The sequence below is a fragment of the Physeter macrocephalus genome, chromosome 19 (genome assembly GCF_002837175.3).
Source record: "Physeter macrocephalus isolate SW-GA chromosome 19, ASM283717v5, whole genome shotgun sequence".
In the NCBI taxonomy this organism is placed as follows: Eukaryota; Metazoa; Chordata; class Mammalia; order Artiodactyla; family Physeteridae; genus Physeter; species Physeter macrocephalus.
The window spans coordinates 29,475,316-29,492,047 of record NC_041232.1 but is presented as its reverse complement, the minus strand read 5'-3'; the positions used below and the strand labels follow the sequence as shown (position 1 = coordinate 29,492,047).

At 45.2% G+C, this 16,732-nt stretch overlaps 1 protein-coding gene across 1 annotated transcript in view; it reads right to left on the bottom strand.

Annotated features, from left to right (window-relative positions):
• LAMA1 (laminin subunit alpha 1) overlaps nucleotides 1-16,732 on the bottom strand; it is a 145,655-nt gene that overhangs the window by 50,416 nt on the left and 78,507 nt on the right. The window contains exons 26-36 of the mRNA XM_055080335.1: nucleotides 16,444-16,629; nucleotides 15,769-15,896; nucleotides 14,997-15,117; nucleotides 13,493-13,630; nucleotides 11,301-11,422; nucleotides 8,960-9,046; nucleotides 8,462-8,655; nucleotides 7,404-7,546; nucleotides 5,401-5,490; nucleotides 3,771-3,882; nucleotides 2,157-2,319 (exon numbers count right to left, since the gene is read on the bottom strand). Coding sequence (XP_054936310.1) covers nucleotides 2,157-2,319; nucleotides 3,771-3,882; nucleotides 5,401-5,490; nucleotides 7,404-7,546; nucleotides 8,462-8,655; nucleotides 8,960-9,046; nucleotides 11,301-11,422; nucleotides 13,493-13,630; nucleotides 14,997-15,117; nucleotides 15,769-15,896; nucleotides 16,444-16,629 — 1,484 coding nt within the window. The remainder of the gene's footprint in view (nucleotides 1-2,156; nucleotides 2,320-3,770; nucleotides 3,883-5,400; nucleotides 5,491-7,403; nucleotides 7,547-8,461; nucleotides 8,656-8,959; nucleotides 9,047-11,300; nucleotides 11,423-13,492; nucleotides 13,631-14,996; nucleotides 15,118-15,768; nucleotides 15,897-16,443; nucleotides 16,630-16,732) is intronic.

Sequence of the window (16,732 nt, the reverse complement as noted above, 5' to 3'; positions counted from 1 at the left end):
TTTAAAACTCTTTTTAAAATAAAAGGTCTCAGTAGTAATAATTTAACTTACAAATTAAAGAGAGAGCTCAAGAATCTTATTAATAACTTTATTCCAAATAGAAACAGAAGCGCTACAATGGCAGAGAAAGGGTGACAGGAGGAGGGCCTAGTGGGGACGAGGGTCGGGGGCACAGGTGGGGAGAGGGCCCCCTGCCTTCTCCCCTTCCTCCCAACTGCTACTCAGAAAGTCAACTTCTCCCAGTTGTACTATGAGCTCCTAGTGGGCCAAAAGGCTTCATTGTTCTCTTTTGTGTCCCCAAGTCCTAGCACAATGCGGGCCACCTGTGGGCTCAATCCACTTTACTGACCGAATGACATGACCATGGAAGGTACTGGTGGGGGGAGGACCCCTGCAAAATGACTCCTGGGGTCTGCAGGGATTCCCCATCCGAGGGAGAGAATGAATGAGATGACCGACCACGTGTGGTACTGGGAGGACCTTGAGCCTAGGAGGAGCTGGAGCCGGGTGGATGGGGGGAGATGGTGAGCAAAGAGGGAGGCTGGAATGAATACGTGATGTTGACATGTTGTCCAGGAGGCAGCGGGGAGCTGAGGAAGGTGGGGAGAGAGCAGGGTGCCCTGGGGTGGCTGCCTCAACTGCAGGCGGGACCTGGGACCACCTGCGTGGAGGTATGAGCCTTTCCCTGTGGGGGTCCCCTCCCCGCACCATGCATCCAGTGAAGGGAGGATGCAGGGGAGGGGCTGGGTCAGGGAGAGGTGATTATAATCTAGTGTAGGTGCACAGCCATGGTCTCGGAGCTGACCATCGAAATTCCACCCACCCATCTTCTACGGACTGGGTCTAAAATGGTACTTCCTGTTGTTGTTTTGGGCTGGAAAATAACGGGGTTTAATGTCAGACAGATTTAGGTGTGTAGCCGGATTTCATATTGTCCTGCACGTGGGGCAAGTTACTAATATTCTCTGGGCCTCAGTTTCTCCAGCTGGATATTTCCCACCTAGCAAGGTGGCAGGGGTGAGCGCCTGCGGTCCATGAGGGGTGAAGTCCACACCACCCAGCAGAGAAGAGGTGCTCCGTAGACGGCAGCCCCTTCCCCATCCCCTGGGTCCTCGCCCACTTCTGAGCTCCCCTCGACCAGTCCATAGTCCTCTCAGGGCCCTCTTGGGCCCTAACAAACCTTCTAGTAATTAGATTACTAGTCTCCTCTCCAAATCCCATGCAATAGTAAGTTCCTCCTTTTGTTTCTCACAGAACAAATTAACAACAATGTCAAAAATCCCATTCGGTGATGAAAAAAGATGGAAGCTCAGCTCTCCCGTGTGCTGCCGGTAGAAGTGGATGTTGTTTTTAAAAACCTTTTAGAAAATAATTTGGCAATGCAACTCGGGAAGCCTCCAAATGCAAACTCTTTGGCTAAATGATTTCACTCCTTAACATGTACCCTGATAAGATAATAATGTGAAACACAGAAAAAGATCCTCACCTAAGTTGTTCATTACAACATTATTTAAAATAGCAAAATATATTAAAAATAGTTTAAACATCTCACTATAGAGACTGGAGTTTTGATGTGACTAAACCAGTACTTAAGACATTTATCACAACCTGGCAGAGAGACAGCTTTGCTATTACATCAAGTAATTACTGTGTGAAAATACTAAGAAAAAAGCCTGAAAGCAAATTACAAGCTCCTAGTGACCATGTCTAACAATTCTTTGTGATCTGTCATTTCACATCATGGGTTTTGATGACAGTGTGAGTGACTGAGCTGAATTAATCTGGCCTGATGTCAACCTGTCCTAGAGTTCACAGCCTCAGTGGTAGCCACTGCCTGTGTCTGCTTCCATGAGAGTTCACAGCATTATACTTAATCTTCAACAAAGACAGTATCATGAGTTTTTTTTTGTTCACACTAAGTAGAAATGCTGTTTCAGGGTCACAGAGAAAAACCGAACCTATGACGTAATAGCAAAGATAGAAATTCTACTGATCACACTTTTCTTTTGTGGAGAGGCCAGCACCCAGCTCTTCTATGACCTTCTGCCCCACTGAGAGCTTTCTTTCCTTCTCCTCCTCCACTTGCCTCCTTCCCCCTCAGCTTTCGAGTTCCTACCTCTAATTGGTTGTGTCATGAATGGTATCCAGGCACTTACTTGAGTTCAAGGGTGGCATTTTGGTGCAACTGCAGGAAATTCCTTTTCTGAATGATTTCCAGCAATGAGGTAATGTTCTTTTGCATATTCTGAAGAGTAGAACTGGGTAACTGGACATCTTCATCCAAGGTCTGATTTAGAGTTGCTGCCCTTTTGATGATTTCTGTGGAGAAAATTTATCAATCATTGAATAAGTCTCTCAAAAATGGACAGTTCTAAAATGGAAAAACTTAGAACCTTCTCCAGTAAGGCCTGCTCTGCTCACCTAAACTGGGTTGAACCTCTAGCCGGGCCAGGTCAGCCCATATATCCCAATGCACTCTGGACATCCTCTGTCAAAACACTCATGGACTTGGGATTACTGGTTTATTTCATGTCTTCTTCCCCACTACTCATAAACTCTGTAAGGGCAGGGGCTGTGCCTACCATGCTCACGGCAGCATTCCCTGCCCCTGGCACGAACATTTGCATGTAGAAGCACTCAGTAATATTTACTGCAGGAACAAACCACCAATACTTGATACTACTCTTTTTTAAAAAAACATGTCAATTGTTCTAATAATATCCTTACCTTTTGCCCTATAAAGTCTGATTCGTATTGGAGTCTATATTTTTTATGCCCTTACACCATCATCCAAAAAGAAAAGCCAGAATTTCTGGTAGCCAAAAAACTGACAGTAGCATTCTAAAAGCCAGATCAGATGGGACATGCCAGTTGAGTAGGGAGTAAATTACTCTGATAGTAGGACATACTTTGGGACCACATTGAAGCTCCAAATCCCATCAACTCCTATTCTGGGCAGAGATGGCGTTGAGAGTTTAGCTAAGCTACTCTGTGGTATTGCTGCCTCTATGTCCATTTCATTCAGCTAAGCGGCCTGCAGGGACCTTAAACTAACACTGGCCCCTCATGCAAGCATATGCCCTAGACGCAGCCGCAGAGGCAAAGCAAATGTAAGTTCTGGATGTGACTTCCCCAATGGCCCTAGTGATCGACAGTCTTCCTGTCTCCCAGCACCTTCCCCTTACATGCCTCGTAGATAAGGTCCCCGGGGACTTACCAAAACCCTGCTCTTTTGCTTTGGATTGGCCAATCTGGCCTTAGCCCAGGAACCCCAAAGCACTCCACGCACACACCCTAATAAAGGCCTGCGCTCCAGGTCCTGTCTCCCTCTCTCTGCCTGCACCCTGCCTTGACCACCTCGTGTGGCCCCTTGAGATGGGCTGGCTACTTCCTCAGGCTGGACCCCCCCGAGTAATCAACTGCTCTATCTCATCTTCTCTCGTGGTCGGTTGTTGGACCTCGGCTCACCACTCGGCAATTGTGCTCCATTTAATAAGTGTTCATTTGACAAATCCATAATGGATGGGGAGGCACCATATCTACTTGATACTAAGGACCGAAGTGTACGGCATAATGTGGAAAAGAAAAAAGGAAACATCCATTTTTTAAAAGATAAAACTCTCAATGAAAGACAACGATGTGGACACAGGGAAGGCTCCAGGTGTCCAGTCTAGGAGTCTAGGACATGGTTACTCATGTGCTGAGTGAAGCGAATAAGCTTTTCCTACCGAGGAAGCCAGACCCGCCAGACAAGGCTCCGGGGACACTACCTTGGACGTCTGCCTGCAGCTTCTCAGTAAACGTCAGGAGGTCGCGACTCTTGTCGAGGATTCTTTCGGTGGCCCTGGTCACGTGCTGGCTCCGTGTTAACACCCTGTCCAGCTGATGGAAAATAAAGGCCTCCGTTTAGTTTGACTTTGAATACAATGCGAACTTCGGCACCCCGGATGTTGTCTCTTTTAAGCAACAAACATATTCTAGAACACAGAGTGAAGATGTACACCATCACCTACGCTAAGGTCAACAGTTGGGTTGGAAGTGGGCTAGGTCGTTCATGAAATGATTTACTGCTCACTCTGTGTGAGAAAAGATAGTCTATTTTTTTTAAAGGCAACCTAATTGGCCGTGAAGCCAGACTCCCCCAGTGTCTCCATTGTGAAGACCTCATGTTCATTTTAGGACCCAAACATGCAGAACCTAGAAAGTAAAATCTTATTAATTTCTATTGACCATAAGAACTTAGTCAAGGAGTTAAGACATAGAGTTAGGCAAACGGGCCTGCTTCTGCCAGGCTGGAGACCTGGTACTCAACACCTCCCAGCCTCAACAGTAACCTGGGGTAATAATAACACTGCCTCACAGGACTTCATGATGATTATATGAGATGATGTCTGTTAGGCCGGCAGTCCAGGGGCTGAGAGCTACTCTCAGCTGTTATTTTTATTAGGAATGTTCTAATTTGTGAAAAGAAAGGTTTCATAAATTACAAACGTAATTTCCAGGAATATAAAGTAACTCAGAATGGTTCTAAAGGTGTTTTCTAGTCAAAATCCAAAGAGAATCTTCTTTAATGGATAGAAAGAATTTATTTTCATCAGCTTATCACTTCCTACCAAATGTTTGCTTGCTGAGGTACTTTAAAGCCCACACATAAACCCTTAAACTCTTCCCAAATCATCATTAATTCTAAATTAACAGGAGCCAGGCTAATACATTTTAGGGTGCACGATTGCACACGTGTGTGGATGTTGAGAGACAGAGACAAGATACATATATACACAGATACACTATCATACACATATCAATGTGCATACATGTACATCTATGTGTGTGTGTGCGCGCACACACACACACACACACACAATCCATGAGTGAAAATTATAAATTTAGCAATAGGCCTCCCTCACCATCTGCAAATGAGCAGATTCTTTTTTGGTCACTAGAAACCATTCATCTGGCATGGGCTAAACAGAATAAATAACCCCCTGCTGACATCAAAGTCCACAAATCAGAAGCACACAAGGAGCTGCGCTGGTGTTGGGGGCAGGGGTGGGGACCTCCGTTCTCACCATGTGCAGTGAATCCAGGACAGGGAAGAAGCCCCATCTTTTCATGCCGCCCACCCCCGGTTCACAGGAGGAAATGAGAGGTGATGGTAAAGTGGCAGCCCGACTCCTCCCTCAGCGGACAGGACAGCAGAAATTCAATCAGGAGCCTCTTCCCGCAAAAGCACAGAAGCTGGCAGCACCCGAACCAATCTGAACACAAAGTAGCTGGAGCGCAGCTCCTGGGAGGAGGAGGCTGCCCTCATCTGACCAGAACCTTCCAGGCAGCCCCTGGCAAGGGCTCACAAGGGCTGGGGTGGGTGGGAGGAGCTGGCCCTTTACGTGAAGAACTTACCTTCCTTTGCAGGTCCTCTGTTTGTTCTGAGACACCTTCAAGCTGAATCTTTGCCAGTTCTTTCTGTATATTTTCTTTTAATAAAGAGTCCTAAAAGAATGACGAAAACAAATTATAACGTTTCAAAATAAACCTTCTGGTTCTTAACTAACAATCACCTGTTATTACCTTTTTTGTTCATGGGAAGAAATTCTCCTTTCCTTGAAATTGCATTAAAAAATAAAATGAATCACATTCACTTAAGTTTTGACTTCAGCAACATGGTTCCATACTGCCATCTTTTGCACTGTATTTCCTATGTAGATATGAATTTAAAGTCTGGTGGGTTATGCAGAACTGACACTGCTGCAATTCCTGGGTGAGTCTGGCCGAACTTCAACAGTAGAGTCACATAAATTTTAACTATAATTGCTAACACCTCAAAAAACACTTACTAAGCTAAAATACAAAAGTATTAAGTAAAGAAAAGCCTTTATAATTACTAACAACTAGGTGCTTAATTTATGCCAACACTTTTCTGCTTTCTTTTTTTTTTTTTTTTTTTTGCGGTACGCGGGCCTCTCACTGCTGTGGCCTCTCCCGTTGCGGAGCACAGGCTCCGGACGCGCAGGCTCAGCGGCCATGGCTCACGGGCCCAGCCGCTCCGCGGCACGTGGGATCCTCCCGGACCGGGGCGCGAACCCGCGTCCCCTGCATCGGCAGGCGGACTCTCCACCACTGCGCCACCGGGGAAGCCCTAATTTCTTTACTTGTATGACTTAATTCAAACCTTATAACAACACTTGAAGGGGCTAGATTATTGTTTACGGTCAAGACAGTTATCAACTTGCCCAAGTCACAGTGTAGGTCAACAGTGAAAACAAGAAAAAGTGAAGGGTTCACAACCTTAAACTCCTGAGAACTTTACATAAACATAAAAAGTCATTTAAGGGAATTAACAAGGTGGTTTAAATGAGGGAAAATCACTCAAAAAGAGTTAAAGTTGAAATCAAGTGTTTATCTCACATGGTAAAAAGAAATGTAGTTGTACTGCTGGAGCCCAAACTGACAGAGGTAGTACTTACTGACTGTGTCTATAGTAAGTGGAAAAGAAACTTAAACATTTCTTTCCTTCCTTTTTTTTCTTATCTTTCAAAACATTTCGTTCCATTTGAGGAAAAATAATACAGAAACATCTCTTAGAGTTTCCTAACCTTTCTTAACTCCATTACATCTAAAGAGAAAAGCCCGGGATTAACAAGAGTCGATCACTGAAGCAGCTGGATTCCACTGCGCGCACGTGCGGGCGCACACACACACACAGGCATTACTGCATAACACGGTGAATTAAATATCTCAAATTCTAATGCATAGGCTTTAAGCCAAATTAAGAATCACATTTTTTCCCAATTAGAATGAAAAAATGCTGTCTAGTAAGTCAATTTCTTACCTTCCCACCTTCTTTTGGACCCAGATCAAAACACAGATTTTAACTAAACATAAAACTATGATTTACCCCCAGAGATTTTCAAATAGTCTTCCAGGGAGGAGGAACTTCTGTGCCCTGCAACTCCAGTTAAGAATAATACACTGACAGAAAATAGTTCATCTTCATTCAGCACGTTAAAGAAGATGCCATCCTCATTCCTTTTCTGTGTTTGTACTAGGCCAGCTGTTTTCAACTATCCAAAGACCTGTTATAAACAGGGGTGAGCGGACTTTGTCTTATTCCACAAGGCAGGAGAAAGAGGAACACAGAGGAAGAATCTACAAGGAGGCATCTGTGGATCAATTCTTGACCAATTCGAGCTGTCCCACAGGGAAACGAGTTATCATGTGGATGATGAAGTCCCCGGTCAGGTTCAGGGGAAGAAGGCCTGGCGCCTACCAGCACTGGACACTGGGACTGAGGCTCCTGCACCGATGGGGAACACGGACAGAGAAAATGACCCCTACTGTCCAGGCCGACTCTTCACCTCCCCATGACACGTGTTTCTACCTATCTCTGTATTCCTAGTACCTACCCGGAGATATTTCGTTGTATTTTCCAGGTTTGACAAAATCCCATACGGGACAGGGATGATGCCGGAGAGGTTCACAGAGAGGATGGCATCACCCACATGGTCCATGTCATTCAGCAGCACGCCTACACATTCATCGTCACAGGCTACAGGGTAGAGGAAGTTCAAGTTAAAGCAACGCGGCCGGCACGTTTTCCCGTGTGTGCGCGCGGCATCCTGTAATAACATCTACGATGCTTCCGAGGACTCATCCCATCTCATCCTCATGCTAACTGTGCCTCGGGAAGTAAGCAGGTCCCAAGCCCCTGTTCTCAGATGATGACGCCCAGACGTAGGTCACAATAGTGACTCCCCAGGGCCACAAAGAAACGCTGCTCCAACCTTTACAGCACGTTTGCCCATCTTTGACTTGGACCAACGGCCATGAATTCCAAGTGCATGTCCTGTCAGGGCCTGGTCTGTGATATCCTCAGATCGTTTGCAGACACCTTCAGCAAGTACAAACGAAGGGGAGTGGAGAAAGTAACGGATGTGTCTTGCTAATGACAAACACACAAAGAAAAGCAAAAGAGCTCTGGACTGCCATGATCCTGACCTTGCTTCCTCCCTACCTTCCCCGCGAACCACTGAGGAGACTTCCCAAGGTCACTACCTCATGTACTTGCTATTCAAATAAATCAGAACGGGCAAAAAAAAAATTCCACAACAGCCAAGAGCTGAGGCCATACGTGAAATTTGGTGACACAAATGAGCAGCCACAAAGGTGTCCTCTTCTGCTCTGACTGACCCTTGGCTCCACTAGAGGGAACATTAACCAGCTGAACCATGAAGCTGGCATTGCTGTGCCACTCATAGTGCCGGAGAGATAAATGCTGTTATCCTAGAACCTTCTCCTCGGCTCCAAATGCACTTCACAAAGTTCAGTTCGGCAGATGCAAAGGAATCTATGATTAGTTAAAATAAAATAGGACTTTCTCTATCCTGCCGACGCCATTTCCCCGTAATGGGAAACCATCTGAGACGGGAAACCATCTTTCATCCTTGAGAGGAGTGATACCCACACACACAGTCGCTCTCCACCAGAAGGTGCCTTGGTTCACAGCCCTCACAGCGGAGCCCCGCGGCCCCCGGCCTGCAGACGCACTGCCCGGACCCGCGGTCACAGTCACTGTGGACAGAGCCGTGCGGGCTGCAGTCACACCTCTGGCAGGTGCCGCCCGGCATCTGAGGGTCCCCATGGTAGCCCAAGGAGCACCTACAGAAGGAGACACGCAGGACAGACAGGAGGGTCAACACCAGTGAGCAAATACACAGAGCAGCTTCCCGAGGACAGTAATCACTTCTGCCACATGAAGTGCAGAGAGCACAGGCCCACTCACCTCATTCTGCATTTTCTTTCCTAAAAGGAGGATGAGATGGTCACAAGGAAGTGCATTTACCTATCTTGATGCCCGGGGGCTTTCGTTTTGCATTATCAATCCCACACATCCAAACCGATAAGGGCTCCCGGTCATTTTCATAAATATGTCCTATGCGTATTAAAGGGGCAGGTGACATACCTTTCACAATATTGTCCTTCGTAGCCCAGAAAGCAGGCATCACAGCGGAAATCGTGATCACCTTCCAAGACACAAGTGGGACTAAAACTGGAAGAAAAGATTTTTTTTTGAATTTTCAGATACACAACTTCAAATCTTTCTTAGGGTACTTATTCATTACTCTTAGGGTACATGATACTGTTCTAAAAAATAAGTGATTACACTGGACAAACGGACACATTTTTTAGAGCTTATACTCTTTGGGGGAAAAAAAAGGGACATAAACACGTAATCGACACAAGCGGTTGCATCTCTTGTATCTAGAAGATACTCACAGATGCCTGTCCAGTGACAACCAGGTGAGTGCTGAGGAGATGAGCCCGATTTACAGAAGACAACTAATTAGCCACCAAACAAGAAAGCTTCCCAGGTGAAAAGGGGCTTGTTCTGAGACGTACGTGAATTATCTGACTTATTAGATGAAAAGGTGGCTGGAGCGAGCCGCACGGGACTCTGAGCAAACATGCAGAACAGCAGGGAGAAGGGAGCTGGACCCGTGCTGGGGATACACCTGACTGCAGTGAAGGACAAGAGGGCAAAGCAGGGGAAAGAAGAGCAGACTGAGGCGGGATCTCAGGATAACTGGACCTAAAGGTAGGGAGTCAGGCGATGAGCTACAGCAGCAAAAGCTGGAGAATCCACTCAGATGCTGACCCCCTCACTCGGGGACTTCAGCTTCTGGCGTATTCCTTTTTCTCATAACCTCTGCCTCCACATTTTAAATCACCGACTAGAGGCTCAGCTGGGTACCTGCAAACCACTAAAAAAACAGCTGGGGTATCTGGCCGGTAAGAGGGGCTCCCAGCATGAGTTACAGGGTTGCTATGAGCCCTGCTTCACTTGTGACTTTTTTCCCTCCTTCAACACTAGAGGGACAGACTTCAGTGAAAACACAAGAGATGTAGAAAACAAAGCACGTCTTTCGGGGCCTCTCAGACGCACAGCACATACGGAACGTTCACACTCTCACCGTCTCTTCCTAATGGTGTACTAATTTATTAGTGTGTGTGTGTGTGTGTGTGTGTGTGTGTGTGTGTAGGGGGTGTGCTGTGGGGATGGTGTGGACTTTCTGTAACTGAAGAAGTCAAATACACAAACAGTATAGAACTGTGCAAAGAAGAAGTGTAAAACACCCGTCCACACATTTCTCTGGGCACGTATAGCTATGGAGCTGTGGACACGGACATACGAACGGATAGGAATGCTTTCCAAAATGGCGTCACATCATATGTTCAGTTTCATAATTCCATTGGCCATTTCTCCAATTCTGTACATACAGATAGTGCCTTATTCTTTTCTCAGTGTTGGTACAATATTTCACTCTAGGTATGTACCACAGCACACTCTAGGTATTTGATCAATCCCGCGTAGGTAGCTATTTTAGTGCCCCCCTCCCATTTCTTGTGAGGACAAGCAATGCCCATCTTTATACACATATAGCTTAGATTACATGAGTGAAATTGGTGATTCAAACTTTATATACAGGTTTTACACAAAAAATGGCAGTAGCAATAAATTTTAGGATGCTTGATAGTTTACAGGAGAAGTTTACACAGTGCCTCTCATTAGGTATTTGCTGTCAAGCGACACTGACTTGGAGACAATAAAAGATAGAAGGTTAAAACAAATATTTAAAGGAAAACTTCATTTTAGCGTACCAAAAGTTGGTATTTGATCTATACATGTTCAATGCCTTGTCAAATAGTCTAAGCAATAACGAAATGTTATTTATGAATTACAATTTTCGTTGAAACGAAAGGGGACCCACGGATATTCCAATTCCCGCCTAAAATCTCTGGTTCTTTTATGTGTCCAGATAACTCTGTGTAAGCATCATGAGTATGAGGTAGAACCTGGCCCCAATTTCCTTACCATGCAGCACTGCTGCATTTCATCAGACATCAGCATGTATAAATTCTAACCCCATTCCCTTGCATTAAGCAGGAACTGAATTCTTCGTATCATTATTCATAAAATCAATAACAATCCATCTCTAGGCACACTGGTTCCATAGGTTGGAGGCTAAAATTAGTCTTCAAAAAAAACAAAACCTGAAAGTCCTTTCTTTAATGGGTTCCATTCTAACACTCAAAGCTAACACACAGATACTCTGCTTTTGAAAAGATTCCCTTCAAATGCTGGAAGAAGGAACACTTCTTCTTAAAATCAGCCTTTCTCGACACACGCAGAGTATTCATTAAGACAGGTCATGCGGAGACCCTGGAAAGTGAAGCTGAGAATGGAAGCAGCCTGCCTTCAGCAGTGGGTGGTGCAGGCGTGCCAGCGCACCTGCGAGGCTCACCTGGCAGGGAGGCCGTGAGGACAGGTGCAGAGAGAGCAGTCGCTGGCCGAGCCGGTCACCTTCCCGTAGTACCCGGGGGCACACACGTGGCAGTGGTCTCCGGCGGTGTTGTGGCTGCAGTTCTGGGGCCCCATGTTTCAAAAGGAGAGGAAAACAATGGGAAACTGTTAGGACTCATTCTCATCTGGCAATAGCCAGATGTCAACTACCACGTTTCATATCAGTTGACATTTTTTTATTCTCAAGGAAGGGTGAGCATTTTTCTTCATATTTTTAAAATCCTGGACACAGGGCTTCCCTGGTGGCGCAGCGGTTGAGAGTCCGCCTGCCGATGCAGGGGACGCGGGTTCGTGCCCTGGTCCGGGAGGATCCCACGTGCCGCGGAGCGGCTGGGCCCGTGAGCCGTGGCCTGTGAGCCTGCGCGTCGGGAGCCTGTGCTCCGCAACGGGAGAGGCCACAACAGTGAGAGGCCCGCGTACCGAAAAAAAAAAAAAAAAATCCTGGACACATTGGCAGCTCTGTGGCCTTCATTCATTATAAGATTGCATTCGTCTGACACAACCTAGAAATTACTGATACATTCTTCTTATAGAAAATATACCCAGTGCGGCCAGCTTTCAGAGCCTTAAAATATGGATCTAAAATGTATAGGGACCCAAACAGCGATGTGAAGCACACTGATTTGTGCCTAGTCCGTGCTCAGTGATCACGCCGGGGAGTTGAGAGGGCAGAAGTGAACGGACAGATGATTCAAGAAATCCACGGTGGGTTAAGTGGGCTGTGTTCTTTCCTGGGTATAAATTGACAGGTCAGCCGCTGATCTGAGAACTTTGTTCTGGTAGGTCAGGAAAGGTAGGGGAATCATTTAATGTCCTAGGAGTACCTAATCTTGTCAAAGTGGTTAGCTGCACCAAGAAAAGATGCAGCATGAAAGAACCAATTAACTTCTCAAACTATCCATGTGACCTTTGTCCCCGTGATTGGCCAAGGGACCTTCTTAGCTAATTACATCTCACCTGAAGTTGCCTGAAATCAATTCTCCTTAAATCCTTAAATGAAATTTTCTCATTTTCTGTATTAGGACTTTACTTCTGCCTGAAGCGTGAGCTGATTAGAATGAATAAATTTTTTAACAGTGTTGCAGCTATCTGCATCTTCATTAAGTCCATTTTACCTTGAGTGACTGGAATAATTCTTTAATTCCAGATATATAATGAAGTCAGCAAAGGTGAACACATATCTTTTTAACTGAGGAGAACGACGTGGTGCTTCAGCTTCTAAATTCACCTGGGCACTGCTACGGTTTAACAGTTTTCCCAGTGGAGATTGCCTTTAAATTCCACATATGAAAGATGCTTCCAAACAGAAGAAGAAGATGGATCTGGTGTGGGAACCCTGGTTCCTGTGTTTAGGCCACAGCCAAGATCTCTAAGGCTTTGGTGTGTCTTTCTTGGTGGGGAGCTCATTTTCCTTCAGTGAGTTATTTTGCCTGAAGCAGGTTAGTCTTGGCACAATTTAGACAAGGAACCAATGTTCCCACATGAGTTATCAGAAAGAATGAGGTTTCATGAGTAGGGAAAGAATATCGGGTTACTCTATGTTATCAATAAGGTCTCGTTGGCTTAAGGAAAATCCTGGATGCAAGAGCTTGTCCTCAGGAACACGAGACTTCTGTCTGGGTCACTTGGTCCTTTGCAGTGGTCAGAACTCTCCTTGTGTCCCTGACGGCCTAGGGGTAGGTGGCCAGGAAACAAACGCACACGAAGACCTCCAGGACAACATGCAGTTTTTAACAAATGCAAGGAGAGGGCATCACTTAACACAGAGAAACACATTTTCAACTTTGACATTAACTCATTTTGAAACCTCCAGGTGACCCTTCAAATTCTATGACAGAAAGTTCTCATGTACTTTGACTACAACCACCAGTACTGCAAGTAAAAACAAGACACTTGACTAATTGATGTCCATAAACAGATCCAAGGAAGTAAAATTTATAAGAGAATTTCCACCAACAATATCAGACCACTTAGCTAGACCTTTCTGAAGGAAATATATGTATATCTTACATTTAGCTAAATTTAAACTCTCTCTAAATCAAGAAGCTTGTATGACCTCGAACTGGAAATGTAGACACTCAGGGCCTGCTCTAATTCTAAGTGTCAGGCAAGCACCCAAACAAACCAGCGTACCAGACACTTCCCCGTTTCAGGGTCACAGGTGTCACTGTGTTTGCTGCAATTGCAAGGTACACAGGGAGCCAGCAGAGGGCGCGGTCTCCTGCCATCACCTTCTGGAAGCTTCCCTCTGTGGTAACCAGGTGCGCAGTCCTGAGGGAATGCAAAAGCAAAGGAAATGAACGAGAAACCTGGTTAACAAATGGGCAAAGGACTTGAATACACACTTCTCCAAAAAAGAAACACAAATGACTAAACAAGCACATGAAAAGATGCTCAGTAACGCTAATCATCATGGAAATGCAAATCAAATACCAGCCCACACCCATTAGGATGGCTAGTATCAAAAAAAAAAAAAAAAAAAAAAAAACCAATACAAAAAACCCCCAGAAGATAACATGTTGGCAAAGGTATGGATAGACTGGAAGCCTTGTGCTTTGCTGGTGGGAATCAGAAAGGTGTGGTGCTGTGGAGCAGTATGGTGGTTCATCAGAAAGTTAAAACCAGAGTTACCGCGTGATCCAGCAATTCTACTTCTGGGTAGAAACCCCAAGAACTGAAAGCAGGGTCTTGGAGAGATACTGGTACACCCATGTTTGTAGCAGCATTATTCACAATAGCCAAAGGTGATAGCAACCCAAGTGTCCTCTGATGAATGGACTGATAAACACAATGTGGTCCATCCATCCAAAGGACTATAATTCAGCTTTAAGAAGGAAGCTAGGAACTTCCCTGGTGGTGCAGTGATTAAGAATCCACCTGCTGATGCAGGGGACATGGGTTTGAGCCCTGGTCCTGGAAGATCCCACATGCCACGGAGCAACTAAGCCCCTGCACCACAACTACTGAGCCTGCGCTCTAGAGCCCGTGAGCCACAACTACTGAAGCCAGCATGCCTAGAGCCCGTGCTCTGCAACAAGAGAGGCCACCGCAATGAGAAGCCCGCGCACTGCAATGAAGAGTAGCCCCCGCTCACCACAACTAGAGAAAGCCCGCACAGCAACAAAGACCCAACGCAGCCAAAAATAAATAAATAATTTTTTTTAAAAAGAGAAAAAAGAAGGAAGCAAATTCTGACACATGCTACAACATGGATCCATCTTTAGGGCATCATGCTAAGTGAAATAAGCCAGTCACAAAAAGACAAATACTGCATGATTCCACTTACATGAGGGACCTACAGTAGTAGATTCAAAGAGATAGAAAGTAGAAGGGTGAGACTGGGGGAGGCCCTAGGGGGTTTAGTGTTTACTGGGCACAGAGCTTCAGTTTTACCAGATGAAGAATTCTGGAGATTGGCTGTACAGCAGTGTGAGTGTACTTAACGCTATTGAGCTGTACGCCTTAGAAATGGTCAAGATGGTGAAGTTTATGTTTATGCCTATTTTACCACAAGTAATTTTTAAAAGGCAAAAATGACGTAATAGAGACACACCGTTCTCTTCCTCACTCGGAGCTGCTGTAACAAGCATATTTCAACCCCAAACCAGGAAACGGATTTTAACCACAGTCTCCCTACCTGACATGAGAATCCCGCTGTGCCAGGAGGACAGAGACACTTCTCTAAAAGGGATGCCACCTCCCTCTTGGGGTGCGACCCTTCAGTCTTTCTGCCAACCTCCATAGAAATATTTGAGATTCTGTGAAACCGTTGGGTTAAGAAATGTGAGAGGAGACACTAATATTTAAAAAGACACTTTCTTGAAACAGCACATTACAGAATAATGTTGGCACATATATGAAACCAGAGCTTTCCTGCCAGTTTGAGAGTAGTTCCTACTCACAGCTGTAAAGGAAATGGGTAAAAACACACCAAAAGCACATTAGTCATTATACAGGGAAGGTCCGCAGCCAAAATTTTAGAACTTCAATATAATGTTAGAGAAAGCTCACCTAAAAGAATCTGAAGTACTAGTCTGGCCATAACCTAGGTGGCTTTCTTTATGGGATTAGGACCACATGAGCAGGGGACAGCATTCTTAATGCATTGTGACAGAGACATGGGCATTGCAGTTTAAGGGCAGAAAATAGCAGAACTGTTTTGTTGTTTACATAGAAGGTATCACCATTATGTACTTACATGTTATATCCACATTAATACAGGAGATGGATAATCTATGTCACTTTTCACATATTTCATGATAATATTAACATTTAATAAGGTTTTGGTGAGGGACAGAAATATATATGATATTAAAGATAGGAGGTAATGGGGGTAAAGTGAATCAAATCCCTTCAGTTTGCTTTCAAATAAGGAAAATATTTTGAAACTTCTAGAAGCTTCCAAGTACCTGCTTTGCTGTAATCCTTGGCCATAAGATGCTTTGATGAGGATGTACTCAATGTTGCTAAGAACAGACATAAAATCTGAGCGTGTGACAGGTTCTTCAGAAACAGAGTTAAAGTATTTCCAAAAATTCTGTGGATGAGAAGCACATTCAGTTAAATTCAGGGTACAGCTCCTCAGAGGCATATGAACTTAATTCCTTTAGAAATTTCTCCAGCAGTGAGCCCAGTTCTAAGTGACACTGAGTTTAAGGGAGGAAGCTCTCGTGTCACCTCCCAGGGGTGGTAGCCGCACCATCTCATTTATCTACGGCCTCACATCACCTCTGGCAGCGCTAGCCACGCAGAGGACAGTCAGTAAACATCTGCTGAAGGAAGAAATCCACACTTTCCAAATTCAAGGGCAGCCAAAGACTCCAGACCATCATATCCATACGGGTTGAGACTCCTGTACCACCATAAAGGAGTTAAGATGCAATCTGCACTAAATTAACATAAGCCTAATATACTTTTCTTGAGAATGTGAAATCTGAATCTTTGTAGCAGTTCTGCTAAACCCACTGGAATTTTGACCCAAAGCCTTCTTCTTCACTCTCTTATTACAGCAGCTTCATGATTTCATTGCATGCAGAGCAGAGTTCCCAGCCCGAGGGGCCTGTGTGAAAAGAGTGCTCCGTCACCTCTTTCATCCCCACTTCCTGCTCTTGTCTCAGTCCGTTCTTGGGGGCAGGAGCGTCCACATAGATGACTTGCTTTCTGGTCCGGCCTCCTTTGATGAGCACCTGAGGCTCCAGGTTGGAGGTGCCGAACCCACTGGAAGAATAGAAGGCCACGCTGTACCGTAGTTTGCTGCCGTAGGCCATGAGCTGTCGAAGAATACAGTGTTGTTTATTTCTCTGGCACAGCACTGGTTTAAAATTATTTTATCATAAACCTGCTGCCATTGAAAGAAATCTTGTGTCTTAAAAA